This window comes from Camelus ferus, chromosome 32 (assembly GCF_009834535.1).
Source record: "Camelus ferus isolate YT-003-E chromosome 32, BCGSAC_Cfer_1.0, whole genome shotgun sequence".
Taxonomy (NCBI): Eukaryota; Metazoa; Chordata; class Mammalia; order Artiodactyla; family Camelidae; genus Camelus; species Camelus ferus.
The window spans coordinates 13,572,385-13,596,218 of NC_045727.1; the positions used below are offsets into that span (position 1 = coordinate 13,572,385).

Genomic DNA, 23,834 nt, shown 5'->3' on the forward strand with positions numbered 1-23,834 from the left:
TCGGCCGCCGCCATCTTGCGGGCTTGTCGTACCGTCCGTGAGGGGACAGCACTTTGACGCCGCACTGCTCACTTACATCGAGGCGGACTGGCAGCCCTGAGCGTCGCAGTCATGCCGGCCGGACCCGTGCAGGCGGTGCCTCCGCCACCGCCCGCGGCCACCGAGCCCAAACAGGTACCGTGACCTCCGCCCCTCGACCGGCAGCTCGAGTCTAGGCCTGGGCCCTCCCCTCCGGCGCGGGCGTTCCTCACTTGGGCAGGAAGAAGCGGCGTCTTGGGAGGCTTGGAGGGACTCCAACTCCCAGGAGGCAGCGCGCTTCCCGCCGGCCTTCTGGTAGCGAAACCGCTTGCTAGAACAGTGGTTCTCAAAGTGTGGTTCGCGGACCAGTAGAGCAGCAGCATCACCCGGGAGCTTATTAGAAATGCTGAGTTTCCACCCTAGTCTTTCTGAATCACAGTCTGCATTTCACTAAGATCCCAAGGCGATTCATTAAAGTTTGAGAAGCACTGATCAGGTGCATCCACCGGTTTTCTGTGGTAGTCGGGCCTACCGGCCCTCCAGCCTTTACCCAGGAATCCCTAATTTCCCGGCCTGCACGGTTCATCTTTGAACGTTAATTGTCAGCATCTGCTTTCTGCCCAGACACCATGCCAGGCTACGATGTTACTGGAATAAATGAAGCACAACTCCTGCTTTAGGGAACTCACAGACTAGTGGGGAGACAGAAGTGAATACTCAATAAATGTTTATTATCTCAAACACAGTAAATGATACAGTTCCAGCCAGCCCTTAGAAAGATCTCAGCTAAAACGTGCATGAGTAATTATTGTGTGTTATGCCCTGTAGTAGGAGTGTCAAGTACAAAGGAGACAGAAATTTTAATCAACATTGCTTTAATGGGGTAGAGGGGAGTTTAAGGTAGGTGAAGCCCCAGAAGTGAGAGGGAAATGGCGTTTAGAAGGATGAATTCATTCAGCAAACACTTATTGAGCATATACTGTATGCTGACCACTGCAAGTACCTATGTATCATTGGTGTTTTCCCAGTCACTTGAGAAAACAAAGAACCGAATTTTGGGGACCCCTAACACTATAGGGTAGGAGGTGAAACAGGAGCCAGGAGAGAAACTTGAATGAAATGGTGAAAAAGGAAGGACGGGTAAGAATAGGACCTGGGAGTTGAGAGTTTTGTGAAGGGGTGGTCACTGGTCACATGGCCAGATAATCACTGGAGTTGGCTATAGGCTGTGGTTGTTGGCTTTTGTCAAGAGCACTTGAAATGGATGGGGACCAAACGGGACCTAATGCCGGGTGAGGAAGTGGAACAGCAAGACTGAGAGAGCTCAGGGTGTTTAGCTACCAGAGGAAGGAGAGAAGGCAGTAGCAGAAAGAAACATGAGAGCAGGGGAGAAGCTTTGTTTTTCTGAAATGAAATACTTGACCCTTTGTTTACTGAAAGAAGCTGGTGAGGAAAGAATATTGGAACTGAAGGGACAATTAATGTTGAGTATTCAGTGTAGTGTCACAAAACATTTGAACATTGGTACTATGGTATGGTTACAGAGGGAAAGGACATTCACAGCAGGAGTGGCCAGCAAGGAGTTTTCCATTTCTTTATTTAGCAAACAGTTGTTAAATATCCCATATCAGGTACATCCTTGGGTGGGGGGAAACACACATGGCCTTCTGGATTCTGGAACATGGTTTCTCAGAATATGGTCAGATTTCTCCTTGTATCTGAATCACCTGAGCACTTAGTAAAAATGCAGATTCCCAGTGTCATTGAGAACTGAGACCGTCTAGCTGGGAGGAGCCAGGGCAGCTACTCTTCACTGGTTCTTTGGGAGAGTCCCATGCAAGCACAGAGTAGTTAAGAGAACCATGCTTCTGGAGCAGAGGTTCCGAACTCAAGGAGAGTCTATGGGAGAGAGTCTGTATTCTCAATAATACACTAGAGGAGTTTAACGATGGGGATCCAGCGCCAAAACAGGCACTTCATGACCTTCTTTTTCCTGTTTTCTCAGCCCACAGAAGAAGAAGCATCTTCAAAGGAGGATTCTACCCCTTCTAAACCAGTGGTGGGGATTATTTACCCTCCTCCAGAGGTCAGGAATATCGTTGACAAGACTGCCAGCTTTGTGGCCAGGTAACATAGCTACTCCTACTTGTGTGGGTGGATTTTGTCCAAAGAGCTCCTGAATCCGTACAAGAGTATTACCTGGGATTTTAGAGTGGCATTGTCATGTTAGGCCTGTTAACTTATCTAAAACCACAATGTGGTCTGAGGCAGACAGTGGGCAGAACTGGCGTCTGTGACATAGAATGGCAGTGGCAGAGTACAAGTCCCACTCAGCTCCAGAGTCACCAGCAACCTGTGCTTCCACAACGGGCCTGAGTCAGTGCCTGGTAAGCTGCTTTGTCATGGGTAATGCATGTCTGTGTCTGAGCTGCTGGCCTGAAGAAGACAAAAAAGGGAGTTGATCATTCTCATTGTACAAGGACAGCATTCCTTTGACCCATCTGCAAAATGAAATAACGTGCCACCTCAGTTTTTGTGAGGCAGGAGTGAGGTAATGGGACTGAATGAAATACAGGTACATCATGTAGGTATTAGTTCAGATGACATAAAAATCAGTTTGATTTCCTCTTGTCCCTCCCCATCATACTTATACACACTTTTTCTAATGGACTCGTCTTGATGACCACTTGACTCCAAAGGTCAACACATCCCCTAGTTTAGGACATTTCAAGTATTCCTTTGGCAGCCAGCCGGCCACAACCAGCCTACAGATCTTTTGTTTGTTCTCAGCAAGTGTATTTTTTTTTTAACTTTTGAATTAGTTGCCACTGTTTAGAGATGAGATTGCACAGTAAATCTGGATTTCTGACTTCTCTTAACATACTGGACAGCTTCTTGCACAGAAGCAGTAGCTGGCCCTGAGCAGACTACTGCCCTCAGTCAGGACTCATGCTCTCCAGGGGGCCTCACCTTTAGCCTAAGGCAGCATCCCCATCACAATACAACTTTTAATGGGTCCTTCCCTTCCCAACCTCCCTATGAAGTGAAGCATAGAAAGAGGTTACTCTGAGTGATGTCTTTCACTGTATCAGGTTCCATGCAGACTGATCTTGTCACATTTCAAAGGCTTTGATTAACTTGGGTATTGGGATAAATGGCTCTGTGCTTCATTGAACATTATCAGGCCATGTCTGATTGGCTTGTATTGTTTGTTTTATGAGGGAGAGGTAATTAGGTTTCTTCATTGATTTCCGCTTGGAGGAGGTACTGGGTATTGAACCTAGGACCTCTTGGGTGCTGAGCATGCGCTCTACCACTTGAGATATACCCTTCCCCCAGGCCATGTCAGATTTAGGGCAGCAGGTGTTGTGTTTATGATAAGTTTATTTTCTCATAGCAGCACTCATTCTTCTCTTCCCCTGATATTTTGAAAACAGAAAATAGGGAAAGGATGTTAGAATAAGAATCACCACAATCTCACGACCAGTTTCTACCAGCTGTTTTCACTCTTTCCTGTTTCCTTCTGGCTCTTGGCATCCTTTTTCGGGTCCTTGTAATACTAGCAGAGATACTTTCACATCCTGCTTTTTCCTTTTGTACTGTGTTGTAAGCATTTTCCTGTGTTGCTCCATGGTCTGTTGCTGCGTGGTCCTCTCTGGAGCGGATGCAGCATGTTGAGGTGACAGGCCTTCCTTGACTTGGCCGACTCCTCTGTATTTCCCTTTGAGAGTGTTTCTAACATTTCAGTTTGGCAAATGAAGCTGTGGGGAAGTCTGAGCATTTTCTTTCCCTTGTCGATTGTTTCCTTAGGAGAAAATTCTATGTGCCACATTACTGGCTAAAAGAGCATTTTTAAAGATTTCCTAAACATTTTGCCAAGTTACTTTCCCATTATTTTGTGCTAGCCACAGAAATAAAAGTCTGTCCAACTTTCCTTAATACTAAATCTATATATTATATCCATATCCCTAGGTTTATTTTTGATGATTGCCTTTTAGGCATTTCTAAATCTGTGGCCTTGCTTTTGTTTACATTGCAATGAAGGGACAGAGCAGCATGTCACTCTGGGTTAAAGCAAGCATACAGGACCCTCTGCTTTACTTTTGTTGGGTTCCCAGGTATCAGGTGGTGGAGCATACAGTAAATACGCAGTGTGGTTTTCCAAAAGTTTTTTTTTTTTTTTTCAGTAGGTTTAGTCTTCCTATCCCTGCATTTTCCTGCCAAGAAACTGAAGTGGAAATTACCCTTAAAAAGTCCCACCAGCTGGGTTGAGTCAGAATCATGTCTTTTTCTGATGAAATGTATTCCATGTGTTAGAGAATATAAGTCTAAAATTCATATTAAGCTAACTTAAAGCAACGGAGTAGCTTGGAATGAACATGCCTGCCTTCTTGTCGTTTTGTCTTTCAGATTATTCCCAGATGTGGTGAGGTTATGGCATAGGAGGCGGTGGTAGAGGAGACAACCAGAGCCCCCTTTTCTAGCAGCCCTTTGTGTGGTGGCCTAGTTGCAGTATTTAAGTGTGTGTTCACCCTCCTCCTCGTGTGTGGTTTGCGTTATTTAAGGAGGGGGAAGAATGCTTCTTCCTCAAGCATGAGGTTCCAGTTAGACTAAAATGCTGTCACATTGAACCTCATGGTGTTTATCACACTGCAGAGCGTGACCAGGACTTGCAGAGGAGCTGTGGTGGCTAAACTGGGGCACAGCATTACCTGCACCTCTCCTATCTCCTGCCCTCTCTTCAACTGACGGGGCCACAGTATGAAAATCTGAAAAGAGTGGAATGACTTGGCTGTTGCCAGCCTCTGGAGCCATCCCTTGGTGTATCTGGGGCACCTCTGAGTGCAGGGCTCTGGTGGGAGGAGTGATGGAAGCCCCACGGACATCTGATACCCAGATCGTCTCTCGTGTTTACAGGACAGCCCCTTCTAGCCTTCATAGGAGTAATGGCCCCTTGGTTTGCAGGCCACTGTATGATTCAAAAAGACTTTGACATCTTCTTAACTAATTTGATCTCAGTTATTCAAAGTCTAGAGAGAATGTGGTGTTAGCTTGATTTTACACATGGGAAAGCAAGTTTAAGAGAAGTTTTATAGCTTGGTAAGTTGGTACTGAACCCAAAACTAGAACGAGTCCGAATCGTGTGTCTTTAAGGTTAGTGCACTTCCTGACAGATACAGGTGTTGTGTACATGTGACACCTTGAAATATTACTGTTGGGACTCTAAAAATCCGGATTCCCTACACATGATGAGAGGGACATTTTTCATTATTTTGAGGGTTTAAAGACATGCAAATTGGGGACATTGGCTGTATGTGGGAAATTGTCCCAGATACAGAGAGAGATGGGAGACTTCCTTGCTGATGTTACTGCTTCCCTGAATGTGCCTTACACAGCAGCATGAGTCTGGGTCCTTGGGGAGCAGTGTTTCCTGTATGAGCCTCACCCAGTAGTAAATGAGGTGATTTTAGCTAGTACATAGACAAGGCATTAAATCACTTTGTCTACATTTTCTTTTTTTTTTTTTTTTCTTTTCAATCCTTCTTGTTGCCCAAGGGACTGTTTCAGTTTGGTGCTAGGATATCTTTTAACATGTCTCCAGCACTCAGTCATCCTGCTTTTTAACTAAGAACTGGCTTCAGTATCAGCAAACTTCAAGCTAAACTTTTAACAATATTACTTTGTTTTCACTGTATTGAATTGTATGACTGTTTTGTTAGTACAGCCATACTGATTTTTACTTGAAGTAGTAATATATGCCTTCCTTCTTAAGTACATTTTGTCGGGGGTGGTAATTAGGTTTACTTATTTATTTATTTTTATACGAGGTACTGGGGATTAAACCCAGGACCCTGTGTATGCTAAGCATATGCTTTACTGCTTGAGCTATACCCTCCCCACTTAAGTACTTTTTTTTTAAGTAAATAAATTTCATTGAAAGGAAAAAGCAGTAGTCCAGATTGTCTTGAAAATAGCAAGACTGGCAGAGTAGCTGCAGGAGTGACGGAGGAGGCCTGGATAGACTGCAGGAGGCAGGTGGCACTGGCCACTGACGCCAGGAGTCTCGAGGTGGACCTCTGCTGTGTTGAGGGATAGGCTGGTTTGAGTGATGGGTGGTGGCAAGAATGGGGATTGGGTGGGCTGTGTTCTGGTCTAAGCAGTTGCAAGGGTTGTAGTGTTAATGCTTCTCTTTTTTCTCCTTTCTAGGAACGGACCTGAATTTGAAGCTAGGATACGACAGAATGAAATCAACAACCCCAAGTTCAACTTCCTGAACCCCAACGACCCTTACCATGCCTACTACCGCCACAAGGTCAGCGAGTTCAAGGAGGGGAAGGCTCAGGAGCCCTCGGCCGCCATCCCTAAGGTCATGCAGCAGCAGCAGCAAGCCACCCAGCAGCAGCTGCCCCAGAAGGTTGGAGCCAGCCCCTCCCCTCACTTCCCCAGGACTGAGAGTGGCCAGGACAGGGAGGGGGGAGATAATGAACTCTGCTGTCTAAGCCTCACAGCCACCTATGGAGAGACATGAGGTGTTTATCCCCACCTTACAGAGGGAGACACTGAAGCTCAGACAGCAAAGTATTGCTGACACTTGGCATTTGCTGAATGCTGCTTGTCAAGCTCTATGCTCAGTGCTTTGGGAGCCTTGTCTCATTGGTGCCTCATAGGAGCTGCGTGAGGAGGCCAGCAAAATGACCATGTTACAGATGAGGAATCTAAGGCTCGGGAAGTGTGATTACCCACAGAGTCAGGACCCTGAAGTCCATGCTCTCAGCCTCTACTCTTTACCTTGACCGTGGTATGAGGGCAGTGCCACAGTGTGGCATGTGGACCTGTTCTTGTGCCATCTCTCCCGTCTCACCTTCCCAGGCCCCTCTGTCTGGCCTGCCCTAATACCTCCTTAGCACTAGGGACGATTAAGGCTGTCCATGAGGACAGGAAGGGCCCACACATTTTGCCTCCTGTGTAAACTTGGACTGGTCCCTTCTCTGCTTCACTCCTGGACCATGGTGGCAAAGGCTACCCTTGGTTTTATAGTGGGATATAAAGGTTGAAGTAGGTTCTGAGACCATGTGTTACAATTTACTACTCTTGGGGCCTCAGGCGACCTCAGTTTTCTCATCTATAAAAATAATTCACAGTAGTTGTTCTGTCCACCTTGTGGTTCGTTTGGAGGCCAGATGAGGTAACAGATGGGGAAGTCTCCTTTCTGGTGGGGTCCTCTGCACACGTGTAGGGCTTACTACATCCTCCGTCTCCCTTGGGTGGGGTTTAATAAGCTGTGTTCCTATTGAATCTTTTGCCGCCTGGTTTTGATCCTCAGGTTTCAGGGCAGCAGCAGAGATACAGAGGGGCATGGATCTCACTCAAAAAGCCAGTCAGGGAGTTGAGGCCTCAGTTGGCCAAGAAATTGGTGCTCTTGTGAATTAGGAGTCTCTCACACCATGTGCCGGCAGCATGCGCGTGATTAACAGAAGCATAGAGGTCCGTGCCATCCTGCTGGGGGTGTATTCTCGCCCCTCCTCTGGAACCAGTCCACTTTGTGTCTCTTGCCTCACATTCCCTTTGCATCTTAGGTCCAAGCCCAGGTGATCCAAGAGACCATCGTGCCCAAAGAGCCCCCTCCTGAGTTTGAGTTCATCGCAGACCCCCCCTCCATCTCAGCCTTTGACCTGGATGTGGTGAAGCTGACGGCTCAGTTTGTGGCCAGGAATGGCCGCCAGTTTCTGACCCAGCTGATGCAGAAAGAGCAGCGCAACTACCAGTTTGACTTCCTTCGCCCGCAACACAGCCTCTTCAACTACTTCACGAAGCTGGTGGAACAGTACACCAAGGTGCCTGGGCAGGGCAGGGGCTGGGTGCTGGGCCTGGCCGGGGAAGGGAGGCATCTTACCATCAGCACTCTCTCCACTCACTGTCTGCAAGGACAACCACTCCTGTGTGGGTCCCTCAGGCAGATGTTAAAAATCCCAATTCAGTATAAAGTCTTGATTTCTATTCAGTTTTCCTGTTAAATGCAACATAGACTGCTGTTTCTAAAGGAAAAGGAAACACATAATTGGTAACTGCCATTAGGTGAGTGCCTGCTGTATGACAAGGCCCAGTGGTGCTAGCCGCTTAGGAGGACGTTTAAACTTTCAGTTGCCTGGATCAGGGCCTGAGAAGGAGGCCTTAATAATTGCCTCCTGATTACCTAATGTAATAGTCCTCACAGGAGTCCGTAAGGTAAGTGCTTTCCTCCCTGTCTCAAAAGCAGAAACAAGCTCAGAGAGATGAAGTACTTAGTCATAGTCTCTCAGCTAATAAGTAGCAGTACTGAGATTTAAACCAGCGTTTGACTCTAAAACCTATACTGTTTTTCACCCTAAAAAGTATCTTGAGTTACAAATATTATTTAAATAGATATTGGGAAAATATTTAACATGAGTAAGTATAGCCAGTACTTATATAGAATCTTCTCATTTAATCCTTAGTAGTCCATAAGGTAGCCACTCTTGTTATATTCATTTTGCAGAAGAGGAAACTGAGGCACAGAGAAGTTAACTTGGCCAAGGTCACATAGCTAGGAGGTTGCAGAGCTGGGACTTGAGTTCTGGCATTTTAATTCCAGACCCTAAGATCTTAATTACCATGCTACACTGTTGCAATCAAGATTCCGGACAAGTCAGTAGTGGTATTTAAAATAATCAGATCACTGATTTATTGCCAAATAAGCTGGTATAGATTTGCCTGTGGCACATTTTTCTTGCTACACACATGGTGGAGGTTGTCTTCCCTTTTTTGTGGCATGGTCTGCACATCTGTTTTTGATATCTAGAGGCAGTATGTTAAAGATTTGACTTGAAAGGTTATGTAATGATTTCTTCTTAACTTCGTTCACTCTAAGGATGTAACTAGAAAGAATTACAGAAATGTTTGTGTTTAGAAAAGGACCAAGTCCAGAAGCTAAGACAGTAGCTAAAATAACACTCATTCAAGGCCCAAGGGTTACTGTAATTACACAGTAATTTTTAAGTGAGCCCTGGGTTAATCTCCCTTGTGGCCTGCTTCCAGGGTTAAAGGTTCCCCAGATTCCATGTGTGTGTGTGTGTGTGTGTGTGTGTGTGTTTGTGTGTTTTAACCCCCAATTTCCCTCTTATATTGGTCAGGATCCTCCAGAAAACCAGTGGGGGATTGTGTGTGTGTGTGTCACACACACACAGAAGTGATTTATTTTAAGTAATTGGCTCACACAATATGGAGGCTGGCAAGTCCAAACTGCAGGCTGGGCCAGGAGACTGGAGATCCAAGGGAGAGCCAGCATTAATAGTTTTAAGTCCGAAGACCAGGCTGGAGAATCCTCTCTTCCTGTGAAGAGGTCAGGTTTTTTTGTTGTTGTTCTTGTTTCTTTTCAGGCCTTCAACTGACTGGATGAGGCCCAACCACACTGGAGGTCCCAGATCCCTTTATAGTCTGTTAATTTTCCTATGCCTTCTTCCTCAGAAACTTGGGTATTGACATTTAGGACTCTGTTCTGAGGGCACTGGTGTCTGTCTCTAGCCATGGGAACTCTAGGGGCAGGTGGATTCTGGGGGAAGAGGTACAGAGAGGATGGAGTGGAGCTGAGCTGCTTTCCCAGTGACAGTAGGTACTGTTGGGGCAGTTGGAAAGACTAACTGTTTTGAAAAAAGCCAGCGTTCATTCTCAGCAAATATGCTTTGAGTGTTAGAGACTGTTAGTGATCCAAGGACAGAAATCTCTTGTCTTTGTGGAGACTGGTCTAGCAAGGGGGCAACAAGCAAGTATAATGTCAGTGTATGTCAGATGGAGATACATACTGTGGAGGAAATGCTAAAGAGGAAGCAGGGGATGGAAATCTAGGGAAATGGGGCCTGTCTTCAATAAAGTCATCAGGGGGTCTGGTGGCATGCAGGGGAGGGTAGGGGCCAATCTGCCCCCTGAGAGCATTCGTTGCATGCTGACTGTGTTGGGTGAGCTGGTAGTGGTTTTGCATACTTTCCTGCTAATCTTTGCAACTTTTTTAGTTAACAGTGCCAAGTTTTTGTGGTGGTGTCACCATTTTGTAGAAGGAGACCAAGTTACAGAGGTTAAGTAACTTGCCCAAAGTCCAAGTGGAGCTGGGACTGGGTCCCAAAATCCCTTGCTATCCTTTCTCCTGTGCCTTTTCCACAGGCCCAGGAAGGCCATTTCTTTGTCCTGTGTTGTGCTGCATTGATGGTTGCTTTAACTGTTCTGTGTTTCAGATCTTGATTCCACCCAAAGGCTTATTTACCAAGCTGAAGAAAGAAGCAGAGAACCCCCGGGAAGTTTTGGACCAGGTAAATTGAATTTCTTATTATCACTTGCTGTGGTGCAAGTTCTGTTGTGTGTTTGGAAGTAATGTCTGAGTCAGTACCTTGTTATGCTCCAGGCACAGTAGTGGTGGGAAGAAAGGCCGGCAGGCTACAAAGGCCAAAGAAACCTAGATTCTCTGCTCCCCAACTTTCTGCTTTGCTCTCCGCTTCTCTCAGTCTCCTCTTTTCTTCCCTTACTAAGAAGCCAGCTTTTGAAAGGGTGATAACTGCCTTTTGAAGCCCCAGGTTTTTAGAGTCAAGGAGAGAAGGCATATTGGTGTGGCAGTTCTGGATGGTTGCTTGAAGACTTCTGTTTTGCAGGCTCTCAGACTGCTGCTGCTTTTGTGGGCACTTGGTTGTCACACAGACTTCCTGGGAGGGAGGTGCTCACCCCTCGCCAACTCAAGCAGAAAGCTTTGAGGTTATAACAAGCAGCTGCCCTTGGGGCCCAGACAGAAGTTCTCTGGCATTTCAGATTTTCATCCTGTCCAAACTCTGGGCCTGACTGAAACCAGATACAAATACCACAGTTTGCTCCAGGAAGTTCCCCTTGTGGGCAGAGCAGCCTCCTGTTCTGAAGGAGATGCTGGCTTTGGTGAAGGCCTGGAGATGATAGCTTCATCAGGAGCAGACCCTGAGTCAGCTCAGCACTGCTGTTTTCCCCTCCCTTCAGGTGTGTTACCGGGTGGAGTGGGCCAAGTTTCAGGAGCGTGAGAGGAAGAAGGAAGAAGAGGAGAAGGAGAAGGAGCGGGTAGCCTATGCTCAGATTGACTGGCATGATTTTGTGGTGGTGGAAACGGTGGACTTCCAACCCAATGAGCAAGGTGGGTCTGTGAGGAAGGTGGATCTGTGACTCCAGTTGGGGAGCCAGAAGCTTGGAGCCGTCCTGAGAGCTCTTGTACAGCTGTCCCCAGGGAGCAGTGGAGTCCCTCAGGGTTCCATCAGTATCATTCATCTCTGCTTCCAAGAGACTTGATTTCTACCACATTGCCCCAGTTAAACCCAACTCAACAAATATTTAATGTGCCAGACCCTGAGTGGGCCTCTGGAGATAGGAGAGAAGTCAGACAACCCTCAGAGAGCTGACAGTGTAGAGAGGGCAGATAGATGGCCTTTGATCAAGACCGTCTCTGGAGGCCTCCCTTTGACACTGGCTTACCCTTTGCCAGGGAACTTCCCTCCTCCCACCACCCCGGAGGAACTAGGGGCCCGAATCCTCATTCAGGAGCGCTATGAGAAGTTTGGGGAGAGTGAGGAAGTCGAGATGGAGGTCGAGTCTGATGAGGAGGACGAGAAACAGGAGAAGGCAGAGGAGCCTCCTTCCCAGCTGGACCAGGATACCCAAGTGCAAGACATGGATGAGGTATGTTCCTGGGAGGGCCTGCGGAGTGACTTTTCCCCGTGGAACCCAAGGAGATGGGGGTGCTCACCTCCAGAATCAGAGGCCCAGGTCCCTTGTGAACCTCAAAAGGAAGCGTAGGTCCTGAATAAGGCGTCCTGGTTGAGCAGCTGCACAAGTCCAGGCAGCACAGAGCATCTTTCCAGCTTGGGCAACAAAGATTCATTCACAATCAAGGGTCTGAAAGCTGTGCTGGCCCTTGTTCTGTGACCTCCCTCCTTTGCCCAAAGGCCCTGCTCCCTACCGCCCCCAGGCTGGCTCTCAGTTAGGGGACCCTCTACACCCCGTGCTTGGATGCTTTTGAGCTTAGGCCCAAAATGATCAGCAATTCCCAGAGCTTTTCTAAGTGTAGCCTGTGCTTCCTTTCGGCCGCCTCTGTCCCCTTTGAGCCAGAGTCTCCAGAGCCAAGCTGCTTTCCTCCCCTTGGAAAGAATTTGTGTGCAGCCTGAGAAGAAAGGCCCCTGTGTCTGTGGGAATTGACTTTTTCTCTCCCTCCCAGTATTGCTCCTTGAGCGGCTACCACTGAGCGCTGACTTGCCCCCCGTGCCCCTCCCCAGCATGTTAAGTGCCCTTGGCCTCCTGGGACTGCCTGGTGCCAGCTGCTGGAAATGCTTGGGCGGAGTGTTAGCACCACGGCCCCCAGTGCTCCCATTCATGCTGAGAGGAAGCAGCTTGGCCAGCAGCCGGCTGGCCTCAGCTGCCCTGGGAGGCTTAGCACATGGATGCTGGCTGGCAGGGGCCTAGGCTCCTTGCCACCCTGAGAGCTGCCAGGGCTCAGCTTCAGGGAGGTGGCTTCCTGGTCCCCCTGAGTCGTGCCACTGCTTTGCTTTTCAGGGTTCAGATGATGAGGAAGAAGGGCAGAAAGTGCCCCCACCCCCAGAGACACCCATGCCGCCGCCTCTGCCCCCAACTCCAGACCAGGTCATTGTCCGGAAAGACTATGACCCCAAAGGTAGATTCTGCTTTCCTGCCTCCGTGTTTTTCTCTCCATTTCTAGAAGGGCTGGAGGTGGCTTGTCATAAAGGCATTGATAGCCCCTCTCATACACTTTGTGGTGGGGAATGAAACTTAGTCACTTCTGGTGCTCTGGCGCCTTGCACAGTGCCAGGTACAGTGTGGCACTGAATAGATGGTGCACAGATGAAACTGCATTCTCTTAACCCAGGCGGGCATCCAGTGTTCTCAAGCATCTGTGTTGCCTTTTAGCTTCCAAGCCCCTGCCTCCAGCCCCAGCTCCAGATGAATACCTTGTGTCCCCCATCACTGGGGAGAAGATCCCTGCCAGCAAAATGCAAGAACACATGCGCATTGGGCTTCTTGACCCCCGTTGGCTGGAGCAGCGAGATCGCTCCATCCGTGAGAAGCAGAGTGACGATGAGGTGTATGCACCAGGTGAGGTGGGGGTTCCCTGCTGGGTCCACCTTTTTCTGACTCAGCCGTAACTCACTTTGGCCATGGGAATCTCTAAGCTATAGTCAGCTTGCTTTAATCAAAAATAGAAAGTAACAATTGAAGTCAGCAAAAGCTTTTGAGGATAGGTACGCTATGAAGCTACAAAAGAACTCTGTTTTCTAGAAGGAATCTCCGTAGGAGTCTTCCAAAAGTAGGCGCCTGTTGTTGATGGCATGTGCCCACTGGCATTCTAGAGCAAGATCTGACTATAGCTGGGAGGGCTGCTCATTCTTGGGGCTGTCATAGAATGAAGGCTCTGATGGCTGGAGTACGCTGAGTACCTTGAAATGAGACATGATGGTCCCTTGATTATGTGAGAAGCAGCACAACAGGGAGGGAGGGGACTGTCCCAGAGGCAGGACACCAGGCTTCAGTCCTCACTCTGCTACTTGCCACTCGTGTGACCCTGTTCTCTCAGTTGCCTTTCGTAAGTCAAGGGGTTGGACAAGCCCTGGTTTACAGGCTTAGTGCTGATTGGGCAGCCTTCCCTAGGCTCGGAGGGCAGACATGCTGCGATGGGACCCTGAGACAGCCTTGTCCCATGGGAGCAGCCTCTCCGCTGCACCAGTAGAGCTGCTGTGTTGTCAGAAGGGTACCTGGTTTAGTTTTCCTTTCTGTCCCCTCCCTCTATTCTGTGACTATATCCAGGTCTGGATATTGAGAGCAGCTTGAAACAGCTGGCCGAGCGGCGTACTGACATCTTTGGTGTAGAGGAAACGGCCATTGGTAAGAAGATTGGCGAGGAGGAGATCCAGAAGCCAGAGGAAAAGGTGCGGCTTAGATGGATCTTAGTGCCTTCCCTACTGTCAGACTCCCACACCTGGGCTCAGTTCCAGGAACCCTGACAAGCTGTGGCTTTGCTTTCCCGTGCAGGTGACCTGGGATGGCCACTCTGGAAGCATGGCCCGGACCCAGCAGGCTGCCCAGGCCAATATCACCCTTCAGGAGCAGATTGAAGCCATCCACAAGGCTAAGGGCTTGGTGCCAGAAGATGATACCAAAGAGAAGATCGGCCCCAGCAAGCCCAATGAAATCCCCCAGCAGCCACCACCTCCGTCTTCGGCCACCAACATCCCCAGCTCGGCTCCACCCATTACCTCAGTGCCCCGGCCACCCGCGGTTAGCCAGCAGCCACCTTGTGACTCGTCTTTTAGAGCTGGGTTCTTGGGGTTGGACACTATTGGCTGCAAAGGGCACCTGTCTTACAGAGGGCCCAAATGCTGAGTAGGTTAAGTCGAGAGAAAAAGAATAACTTTTAATTAGAAGTGGGAACCTCCAGCCTGATGTTCCGTCTGTTGGGAGGAGGCAAGTGGTAAATATGAGAAGCAGGCTTGGGTCAGAGAAGGGCTGGAGGGCTTAATTGTGCTTCGAGGATTGCTGGCCTGACTCCCAGAGGCTAAGTCGAGGTCATTCTCTTTAGTGGCTTGCTCAGTGTCTGCCATGAACAGCTGGTTGAGTCCCAAGTGGGAGTGTCGCTCTGGGCCCCTCTTGGTGTAGTTCCTGTCAGAGCCCGGTGTGAGGCCACGCTCTCAGCCCCAGGCCTCAAAGGCTGCAGGTGGCCGATAGCCAGCTGTGTGTGCCCTTAGAGTGCAGCCTTGACTTCCTGTGACCTGTGGATCCCCCTCCCCTGCAGATGCCGCCTCCCGTCCGTACCACAGTTGTGTCTGCGGTACCTGTCATGCCCCGGCCCCCAATGGCTTCAGTGGTCCGACTGCCCCCTGGCTCGGTGATTGCCCCCATGCCGCCCATCATCCACGCACCCAGGATCAACGTAGTGCCCATGCCTCCCTCGGCCCCTCCTATCATGGCACCCCGCCCACCACCCATGATCGTGCCAACAGGTCAGTGTCTTGTGGTTTTCCAAGCCACTGGGTCAGAACTACAGACCAAGAGCTGTTAGAAGAGCAGTGGCTGATGGTAGTGCCAGCTGTTCCCAGCTGGGGGTCCAGCCCAAAGGAGATCCCTGAACTGGGAGCTGGGGGTTTAGGGCTCCTGTGGCTCAGGCTGATAGGGTAGAGCTGGGGTCTCTGCACCTAGAGGGGTCAGGCCCGGACAGGCAGAGGTCTGACGATCCTTGCTGTTGGCTGACACCCACTCCATCCATCAGTCCTGCTCCTCTTCCAGTTTCCTGCTACCCAGTCTGGGCAGCCTCCCAAGTCCCCTTGCCAGAGAACTTGCTGGCTGCCAGACTCAGCAAGGAGTGGTCCTACACACCTCTGACTGGGAGAAATGGGAAGCCCTTGCAATCTGCCTTCTCTCTCCCCCAACCCTGAGTCCTGAACCCCTTCCCCCCACTCACACAGCTGCTTATTCCTGTCCTGGCAGCCTTTGTGCCCGCTCCACCTGTGGCTCCGGTCCCAGCTCCAGCCCCAATGCCACCTGTCCACCCTCCACCTCCCATGGAAGATGAGCCTGCCTCCAAGAAACTGAAGACTGAGGACAGCCTCATGCCTGAGGAAGAGTTCCTCCGCAGAAATAAGGTGTGTGATCCCAGAGTGCTGCTCACAGCCTGGAGTGTCTAGATGGGGTGTTCAGTCCTGCCCCAGTGTCACAATCCCTGGCCCGCCCTATTCTGCCACAGTTTTGGCTTTTGAGGCCTAGGTCACCTGTTGGAGGCTTGTGAGGGCTTCTGAGCACGCACTAGATGTGGGGTGAGCAGTCGGAGGAGTAGACAGCTGGTATGAGCTGTTGTAGAGGCCAGCACGGAGACCCAGCTGCACAGGCAGCAGGTGTCAAAGGGGCCCTGGACACTGGAGAATATCCTGGGTGCAGTTGTCAATTTCTTTCTGGCCTTCCCCACCAGCCCGGAGGAGACCCACGTGTTGTGGGGAGCCTGTTGGGATATTGGAAATAAGGGGAGGTGGGAACCTTGGCACTGTCAGTGCCCGGGAAAGCCATTAGGCTCTAATGAGGATGCGGAAACAGCCCAGCCCTATTCCCCCAATGCATTTGACCAAATCTTTTTTCTTTTTTTCTTTTTGATGGTAGTTTTATTTCTAGAGCACCTACTTGAGTGCCAGGTTAGAGCCACGCATTTTACAGGTACTTGTCTGTTTAATGGTCACAACGGTATGGTCCAGCATCGTGATCACCACTTTACAGACGTGGCATTGAGGTTCAGAGAGACATAGTTGGCAGGGAAGCTGAGTTGGGTACCCAGGTCTTCTGACCTTGCAGTTCATAGTCTTTCCCTCTTTGGTGCTTCTTGGGGCTTGCAGAGCATTTTCATGTCACTTGTTCAGTTCCAGACTCACCACAAGGCAAGATAAGGATTGTTTTAAATAAGAGAAACCAGTTCTTGAAAGGAGGAAGTGATTTGTTCTGCATCATAAGTGGTGTGAGTAGTGAATCAGGCCAGCGTCCAGGAGCCCTGATGGACTGCTGACATTGTCTAGACTGGCCCAGGACTAGGAGAGCTTAGTTTCTGATTGTCTCAGGGCTCCCCAGGCATAATGGCCACCTTCTGTTTCGCAGGGTCCAGTGTCCATCAAAGTCCAAGTGCCCAACATGCAGGACAAGACGGAATGGAAACTGAATGGACAGGTGCTTGTCTTCACCCTCCCACTCACCGACCAGGTATGAGTTGCTGCCATCAACTGGCATCAGGTGCAGGGGAACCAAGGAGTCAGGGGAAGCTTCCTTCAGCTGACCTTAGCAAGGCAGTGACTGATCTCTTCTTGGTGTCCCATAGGTCTCTGTCATCAAGGTGAAGATTCATGAAGCCACAGGCATGCCAGCAGGGAAACAGAAGCTGCAGTACGAGGTGAGTTGGGTGTCTGGTCCTGCCTGTTGGGTCCTAATGCCTCTGTTGTCCCAGAAGCTAAATCCCTTGTGCTGTCAAAGGAGTATGGAGACACCTGGGTGTGGCCCTCTGAGTCCATCCTAGAAGTGATGCTGGCTGGGAGTGCTGGGGCAGTGTAGCCCGACAGGGTGAGGCTCTGGTGGGGTCACAGCACAGTCTTGTGTGGGGTCCACATACCTCAGTGGCTGGGTTGGAGGTCTAGGGACAAAACTTGAGAGTGTTCTGGCAGGTTTCTGGCCCAGTGGTGGAGCCATCCCAGTCAGTGTGGTCTCAGGTAGCCTGGCGTCATGCAGGGACACAGAGGTGATGTTCAACTCACCTGGTGCCTGCCAGGTCACACAGGGCTGCTGTGTTCTCCCTCTTTGGACTTTGACAAATCCCCATGCTGGTCTTCAGTTCTCTCCTCTGTGAAATGAGGTTGTTGGACTAGTTGACCACTAAAGTTCTTGTGATTTGAGAGTCAGAATTCCATGGGGTTGGTCAGGGCCAACTTCTTGGGGTCTTGACAAAGGGAAAGAGCATGGCTTAGTAGAGAGGAAGGAAAAGCAAAGAATTCTGAGAGGAACCAGAAACCTTCACTCCCGCCCTGCGCCACTCCCTTTCCTGCCCTGCCTTCCTTCAAGCCCCTCTCTTCGCCTGTGAGGCTGCTCAGTGTACTCAAGGTCGTTGCCCCAGATTGAGGCTCTCTCTATGTTTTCCAGGGCATTTTCATCAAGGATTCCAACTCACTGGCTTACTACAACATGGCCAATGGTGCCGTCATCCACCTGGCCCTCAAGGAGAGAGGCGGGAGGAAGAAGTAGAAGAGAGAAACCTGCTGTCATGTCCCAGCCAGTGCCGTTTTGCCTCTCCTGTCCCCTGCCTCTTGTCCCAGACCCAGGAGACCCTGCCTTGCACATTTGTTTTCCTCTTACTAAGTTTGGAAATTCAGATGGTCCTGCAGAGTTCCCCCCCACCCTCCCCACATTGATAAGAGAGGGCTTTCTCAGCCACTCTCCCTCCCAGTGGTCCCTGGATCCCTTTGTGTTCTGGTCTTGATTTGAGGGGATTCGTTTCTTGAGGCAGCCCCTTAGGAAATGTGAACCCAGGGATGTCCTGTGGGGTATTGTCATAGTGTCCAGTGATGCTTGGCTGATAGATTGTTGTTATCGTCATTAATCATTTTGTACCTTGCCATGGGCTAATAAACCTCTTCGACCCTTCTCATGAATCAGTGTTATGAGACTTGTCTCTTGGCCACCTGTGCCCTGTCCAGACCTAGGAGTATGGCACAGTGCCTTGTGGTTCCTCTTCTGCTCTGAGGAAGGCTGGGTTTAACTAAATTCTTGACTCTATTGAATCTTCTATGACTCTTTGTTTGATGTATTTATGTTTCCTTTTTAAAACATACAGGTCCTCCAAAGGCATAGCACCATACGTTTAGCCAAACGCCTTCAGCGTGCCAGGACCGCAGGAGAGCGTGGTCGGGTGGGATGCGGTTGCTGAGTCAGTGGGCAGCGTGCAGATGAGACTAGAGGGTAGTGGTTTCCTGTAAGCTGGGAATCACTCATCTGATGAGTGACCTTGGGCGGGTGGCTTATCTCGAGTCAGTGCAAGTATGTGATGAGATTTTTTTTAAATATTTATTTTAAAAATACTTCATTGTGGCAAGGCCATGAACTATTTTAAGGACTATAAAATTTAACCAGTTTACTCTTTATTGTTTTAAGTACTTTATCAATTTTAACTCATGTTATCCTGATGTGAATATTCCTGTTCGACACTTGAGTAAACTGAGGTGCAGAGAAGCTGAATCACATGCCCATAGTCACACAGTAAGAAGATAAAAAGAGAATGTATGCAAAATGTATGTCAAAGTCCTTGCCCCGCAGTAAGGGCCAGGGCAGGCTGTTATTTTTGGAGTTGTGCTATCACAGGGAGGTAGGTTCTGCTGTGGGTATTCAGAGGAAGGAAGGTGAGAGCCTGTTGATAAACTGTTTCCAGATTTTAAACCCAAAGCTGATTTCATTCTGAAGATCTCACCTGTGTTTATCCCCTGAGCGTTCCCAGTTCCTTTCCTTTGCAATCCTTCCATTTCATCCTCCTAGCTTCCCCATGAGGTCATCTCCCTGGCCAGGGAGGCCATTCCCAAGGTCACAGTTTTCTAGTCACCATCCCCACCATCCCCTCCATCCCCCGGCCGAGCTCGAAGCTTTCAACTCCAGACCTAGTGCTTAAGTGGCCCTTCTGCGGTGCCAGTTATGTGGCTTTCTTACAGACCACTGGACCCTTCACATTTTAACTTGATAAGGAGGATATTATTCCTCACTTTGCCATTTGCTTCCCATCTGGTAGCTGAAAGTTTCCCCCAGGGGCCAGGGCTGAAATTGGCTCCCTGAAGTTGGCTTCGTGGTTTGGGTGCCTGAAGTAAGCCCACTGCTAGTTGTTTCTTCATGGCCAACACCCAGAATCTCCCTGAACACCACTTGAGTCTTGTTCCAGGAGGGGAGGGGGTCAATAGAGCTGGGGGCGTCCCACACTCCAAGCTCTCCTTTCTTCCTGGGATTGGCTCGAGATGGGGGTTCAGGACAAAGTGTCAGGCACTCTACAAATCGTCAGATCCCAGAGGCCCACCGTGACTGAGGTTGTGACTGGAGGCTGGAATGCTGCTGGGTAGAATGGGAGTGAATGGGTCCTTTGAGCCACCCTCTGGGGCCTGAACCCAGCTTCCCGGAGCTCCTGAATGAGCATCTGTCCTGGCTCGCTCAGTCTTGGAAGGCCTTCTGCCCCCACCTCTGCCCCAAGGAGTTCACCGCTGTAACGTCAAGTCAATTAAAGAGCTCTGGAGTTTGAAATAAGGAACCGAATGTTTACTGAATTTCTGCTGTGTGCTGGAGGCTTCAGAGACAGCTCACTGACTTCAGTAAATAAATAATTATTGGTATTCCTATTTTTCAGAAGAGGAAATAGTTTCTGAGAAATTAAGCCATTTTGCATGAGAACATCAGTTATTGAGGGGCACAACCATGAAGCAAAGTTTTCCAAGCCATGTGCCACTGGTTAGATTTGGTCCCCGTGCTGCAGTCACAAGCTGTGGTGGGAGACACTGAAGACAATAATGAATTTGCCAGTGCTTTGCAAACTACAAATGCCACCACTCCTGGCTACCATTTCCTGGGTATCTCCATGTGCCAAATGCTTTGCACATACTATCACACTCAGTGTCTCAGAACAACTCCTCCACGGAGGTATTTTTTTCATTATTTCCATTTTGCAGATAAGGAAATGGGCTCAGAGAGAAATGATTTGCTCAAGGTCACATAGTGACAGCAGAGATTTGAATTCTGGCTGGTCTTATGTAAGAAAAGTAGAAGCTGGAGCATCATGGCCTTAACTTGATGGTCAACATCTATCCAGTCTCCCAAAGAAGGACACGCTGATGCTTCTAACCTGCCCCCTACCCCTACCCCAGTTACCCTGGAGTGAAGGTCACTGTACATGTGCCTCACAGAGCTGAACGTGTTTGGGATATGAGCCTAGAACCAGAATTAGAGTCAAACCGTTGTGGATACTTTGCCAGGCTTGGGGCTTCACATCTCTTCCAGGTATGTCTGGTTCCTCTTTCTCCCTTCCCTGGGATAGGCCTACACCCCTTTGCAAGGCCTACTCTGCCCATCCTGGGACCTGGGACTAAGAGCCCACCACTCTGTCTGGAGCTACTGGAGAGGTGGAATACATCCTCCTAGACTGAGATTTTAAGATCAAAATAGCCATGTCCACTCCCATGTCTGCTACTGCCCTGTTTATGGAAAACCAGAAGCCTATGGAATGTAAAGACTGCACAGTGAAGTCTTCAAGAATGTCTGGGCCACAAGGCATCAAGGAAACGGCTGGTGAAATCACTCAAGGCTTCAGACTCTCCTTGGGGCTGCTTTGGGCCCCTTAGCCATCTGGCCCATGCCCTGCAGTTCAGGCCTGCCTCTTATAGTCCCTTCCCCTCTCTGCGCCTGTCTTGCTGGCTTACAGTTTGTGACTTACAAGCCATAAAGTACTGGACATAAGTGAGGAGCTATCATCATGACTCTTAAGATTCAGTAATCCCTGGGGTCAGAAGTAGGCTGCTGGGAGCTAAGTCTACATAGATACAATTGGCCCATGCCTCCCCCAGTAGTAGCTGTTGGTAAGAACTAGGTTCACTGCCTGGGTCTGCAACAAACTAGTTCTGGGGCTTCAGATAGCTAGCTGACATCACTTGCCTGCACCTCAGTTTCCTTAACTCTAAAATGGGACTAATAATAGTATCTACCTCCTTGCTAAAATATTACAAGGGATAGTGTGATCAATTTGGAAAGCAGCTTGCCAGTCCGTGAAAAGATTAAAGAGTTAACATATGACCCAGCAATTCCCACTCCTAGCCATCTACCCAAGAGAAATGAAGAGAATGTCTACACAAAAGCTTCTATCGGAATGTTCATAGCAGCACTATTCACAATCACCAAAAGATGGGAACAGCCCAGATGTCCATCCACAGATGAATGGATAAACAAAATGTATGTCCATACAATGGAATAGTTTTTGGCCCTAAAAAGGAATGAAGCACTGATACATGCCACAACATGGATGAACCTTGAAAACATGCCAGGTGAAAAGCCAGATGCAAAGGTCACATATTGTATGATTCTATTTATATGACATGTCTAGAAAAGGCAAAACTATGGAGACAGAAAGCAGATTACTGGTTGCCAGGGACTGGAGGAGGAAGGATGGGGAGTGACTGATGGCTAATGGATAGGAATTTCTTTTGGGGTTGATGAAAATGTTCTAAAATTAGATGACGGTGATGATTGCAACAACTCAGTAAATATGCTTAAAGCCATTGAATTACACACTTTAAATGGGTGATTTTAATGGTATGTTAATTATATCTCAATAAAGCTGTTGGAAAAATAAAAATTACAAGAGAAAGTAGGTAAAACTTGGGGCAGTGAGTGGCTCGATAGACGTAGGTCATTATTCTTACTAATTAGGTCTCCCTAATTTAAAGCCCTAGAAGCAGTGAGCAGCGGAAGACGCTGCTCAATTTCTAGCTCAGCCTGGGTATTTAAGCTGCTGAGTGTCCAACGGCGAGTCCCAGAACCTATCCTGGATCTCCTCAGAACTCCTCATAAATGAATGGGTGAAACAAGCCCCACCCACGTCCCTGGGGTCTCGCGAGGAACAGGGGCCTCCGGAGGCAGGTGCGGGATTCCCAGCGGCCGCCCTCGGCCTCTGCCTGAGCGGCGCAGCAGGTGAGGGGGCCCCGCCCAGGCTAACCCGGAAAGGCCGGGGGAGCTCTTTCAGGTGAGCGCTCTTGATTGGCAGCCCGCGGGGGTAGGGCTTCGGATGACGGCTGCCCCGCCCCCTCACGTCGGGCCGGTTGGCGCCGGCCAGGGGGAGGTGGGCGGGCCCTGGGGTCCGCGGCGCCCATTGGGCGTGGGGAGGGGGGAAGCGCCCAGAGGGTCTAGGGCCCCGCCTCCGGATTTGCAGCGACCAATGAGCGCGGCGCGTGGGCGGGGCGTCGGCGGCGTCGGCGGCGGCCGGGCGGCTGAGGTGGCTGAGGTGGCCGCTGAAGCTGAGGCGGCGGGTGCGGCCGGGATGGCGAAGAGCCGCGGAGAGAATGGGCCTCGCGCGCCTGCAGCCGGGGGGAGCCTGTCGGGGACCCGGGAGAACCTGGCCCCGGGCCCCGACGCCGCAGCCGCGGACGAGCTCAGTTCTCTAGGCTCCGACTCAGAGGCCAACGGCTTCGCCGAGCGCCGCATCGACAAATTCGGCTTCATCGTGGGCTCTCAGGGCGCCGAGGGCGCGTGAGTAAAGCAGGAGCTCAGGGCTCGGGGCCAGGGGCCGGGGCCGGGGCCGGGGCCGGGGATCGGGGCCGGGCGCGGGACCCGCGGGAGGGCCTCGACGCGGCCAGAGCCGCCTTCAGGAAGGACCGACATGTCTCCCTTCCAACCTGAAACAACCGACCCCTTATCTCTCTTGCCTCACCCCCACCTCTCCCGGAGGCAGACTTAGCCGCCCCTCAACCACGAGCCTACTTCCGACCCGGAGACTGACCGGCCAACCCCACCTCCTGCTGCCCCCACCCCCGCAGACAAACTGACCCGCCCCCAGGAAGGGCCCACAGTGCTCTCCTCACAACGACGGACAGAACGACAGACACCTGTCCCAGCCCCACCGCTGCCACCCCCGCTTTATGGCTGATTGACTTTGCCACCCCACCGCCGACAGGCTCACAGGCGGCCGCCCCTCCCCCAACAGGCTGGCATTCTCCATACCCCGCCCCCTACAAGGCCCACGGACGCCCTTGTCTCAGCACCCCACTACCCTCACACCAGGGGGACACCTTAGGCAGACTTCAGAGGGACAGACTGCCCTGCCCCCACCCCACTCCAGGACATCTGAAGACACACAGACCTCTGGGTGGACTGACATTGGTCAGCTTCCTCCCAGACTAGGAGTCTCACCTTGGGACAGACATTCCCTTCCCCTCATGGAAGGGTCAGAGAGTGCCCCCCCCCCTCCCTCAGAGGCATATTTCTCCCTGTCACTAGCAACAGGTGGGCAGACACTCCCCCTTCCTAGTACCTGCAGGATGATGGTACCTCATCTCCAGGACAGACTGTCGGCTGTTTCTGTGTGATGTGGAAACACGCACCTCCTCCCCAAACACAGACTGGGGTGGGGGCAGGCAAGGAGACAGCAGGGTCCCTGCTCAGAGCACACCCAGAGCCCCCACACCCAGGCACCCAGCTGGCAGGCAGAGAAATGTGAGGCAGTGTAGCAGCACCTTCTCTCTAAGCAGGGTAAACTG

General features: G+C 50.3%; 2 protein-coding genes across 2 annotated transcripts in view; both read left to right on the forward strand.

Moving 5' to 3' along the window:
* Positions 1-3: 3 nt before the first annotated feature.
* SF3A1 (splicing factor 3a subunit 1) lies at positions 4-18,209 on the forward strand. The gene is made up of 16 exons (XM_006185907.3): positions 4-174; positions 2,024-2,145; positions 6,226-6,433; positions 7,596-7,853; positions 10,263-10,337; positions 11,026-11,176; positions 11,522-11,715; positions 12,586-12,703; positions 12,958-13,143; positions 13,852-13,973; positions 14,077-14,322; positions 14,837-15,044; positions 15,529-15,683; positions 16,678-16,779; positions 16,895-16,966; positions 17,707-18,209. Exons 1-16 carry the CDS (start codon positions 112-114, stop codon positions 17,806-17,808), a joined length of 2,382 nt encoding a protein of 793 aa, XP_006185969.1. The 5' UTR covers positions 4-111; the 3' UTR covers positions 17,809-18,209.
* A 4,327-nt stretch (positions 18,210-22,536) lies between these two features.
* TBC1D10A (TBC1 domain family member 10A) overlaps positions 22,537-23,834 on the forward strand; it is a 30,938-nt gene continuing 29,640 nt past the window's right edge. Inside the window, exon 1 of the mRNA XM_032472025.1 lies at positions 22,537-22,827. Within this exon, the coding sequence (XP_032327916.1) occupies positions 22,619-22,827 (209 nt within the window). The 5' untranslated portion in view covers positions 22,537-22,618. The remainder of the gene's footprint in view (positions 22,828-23,834) is intronic.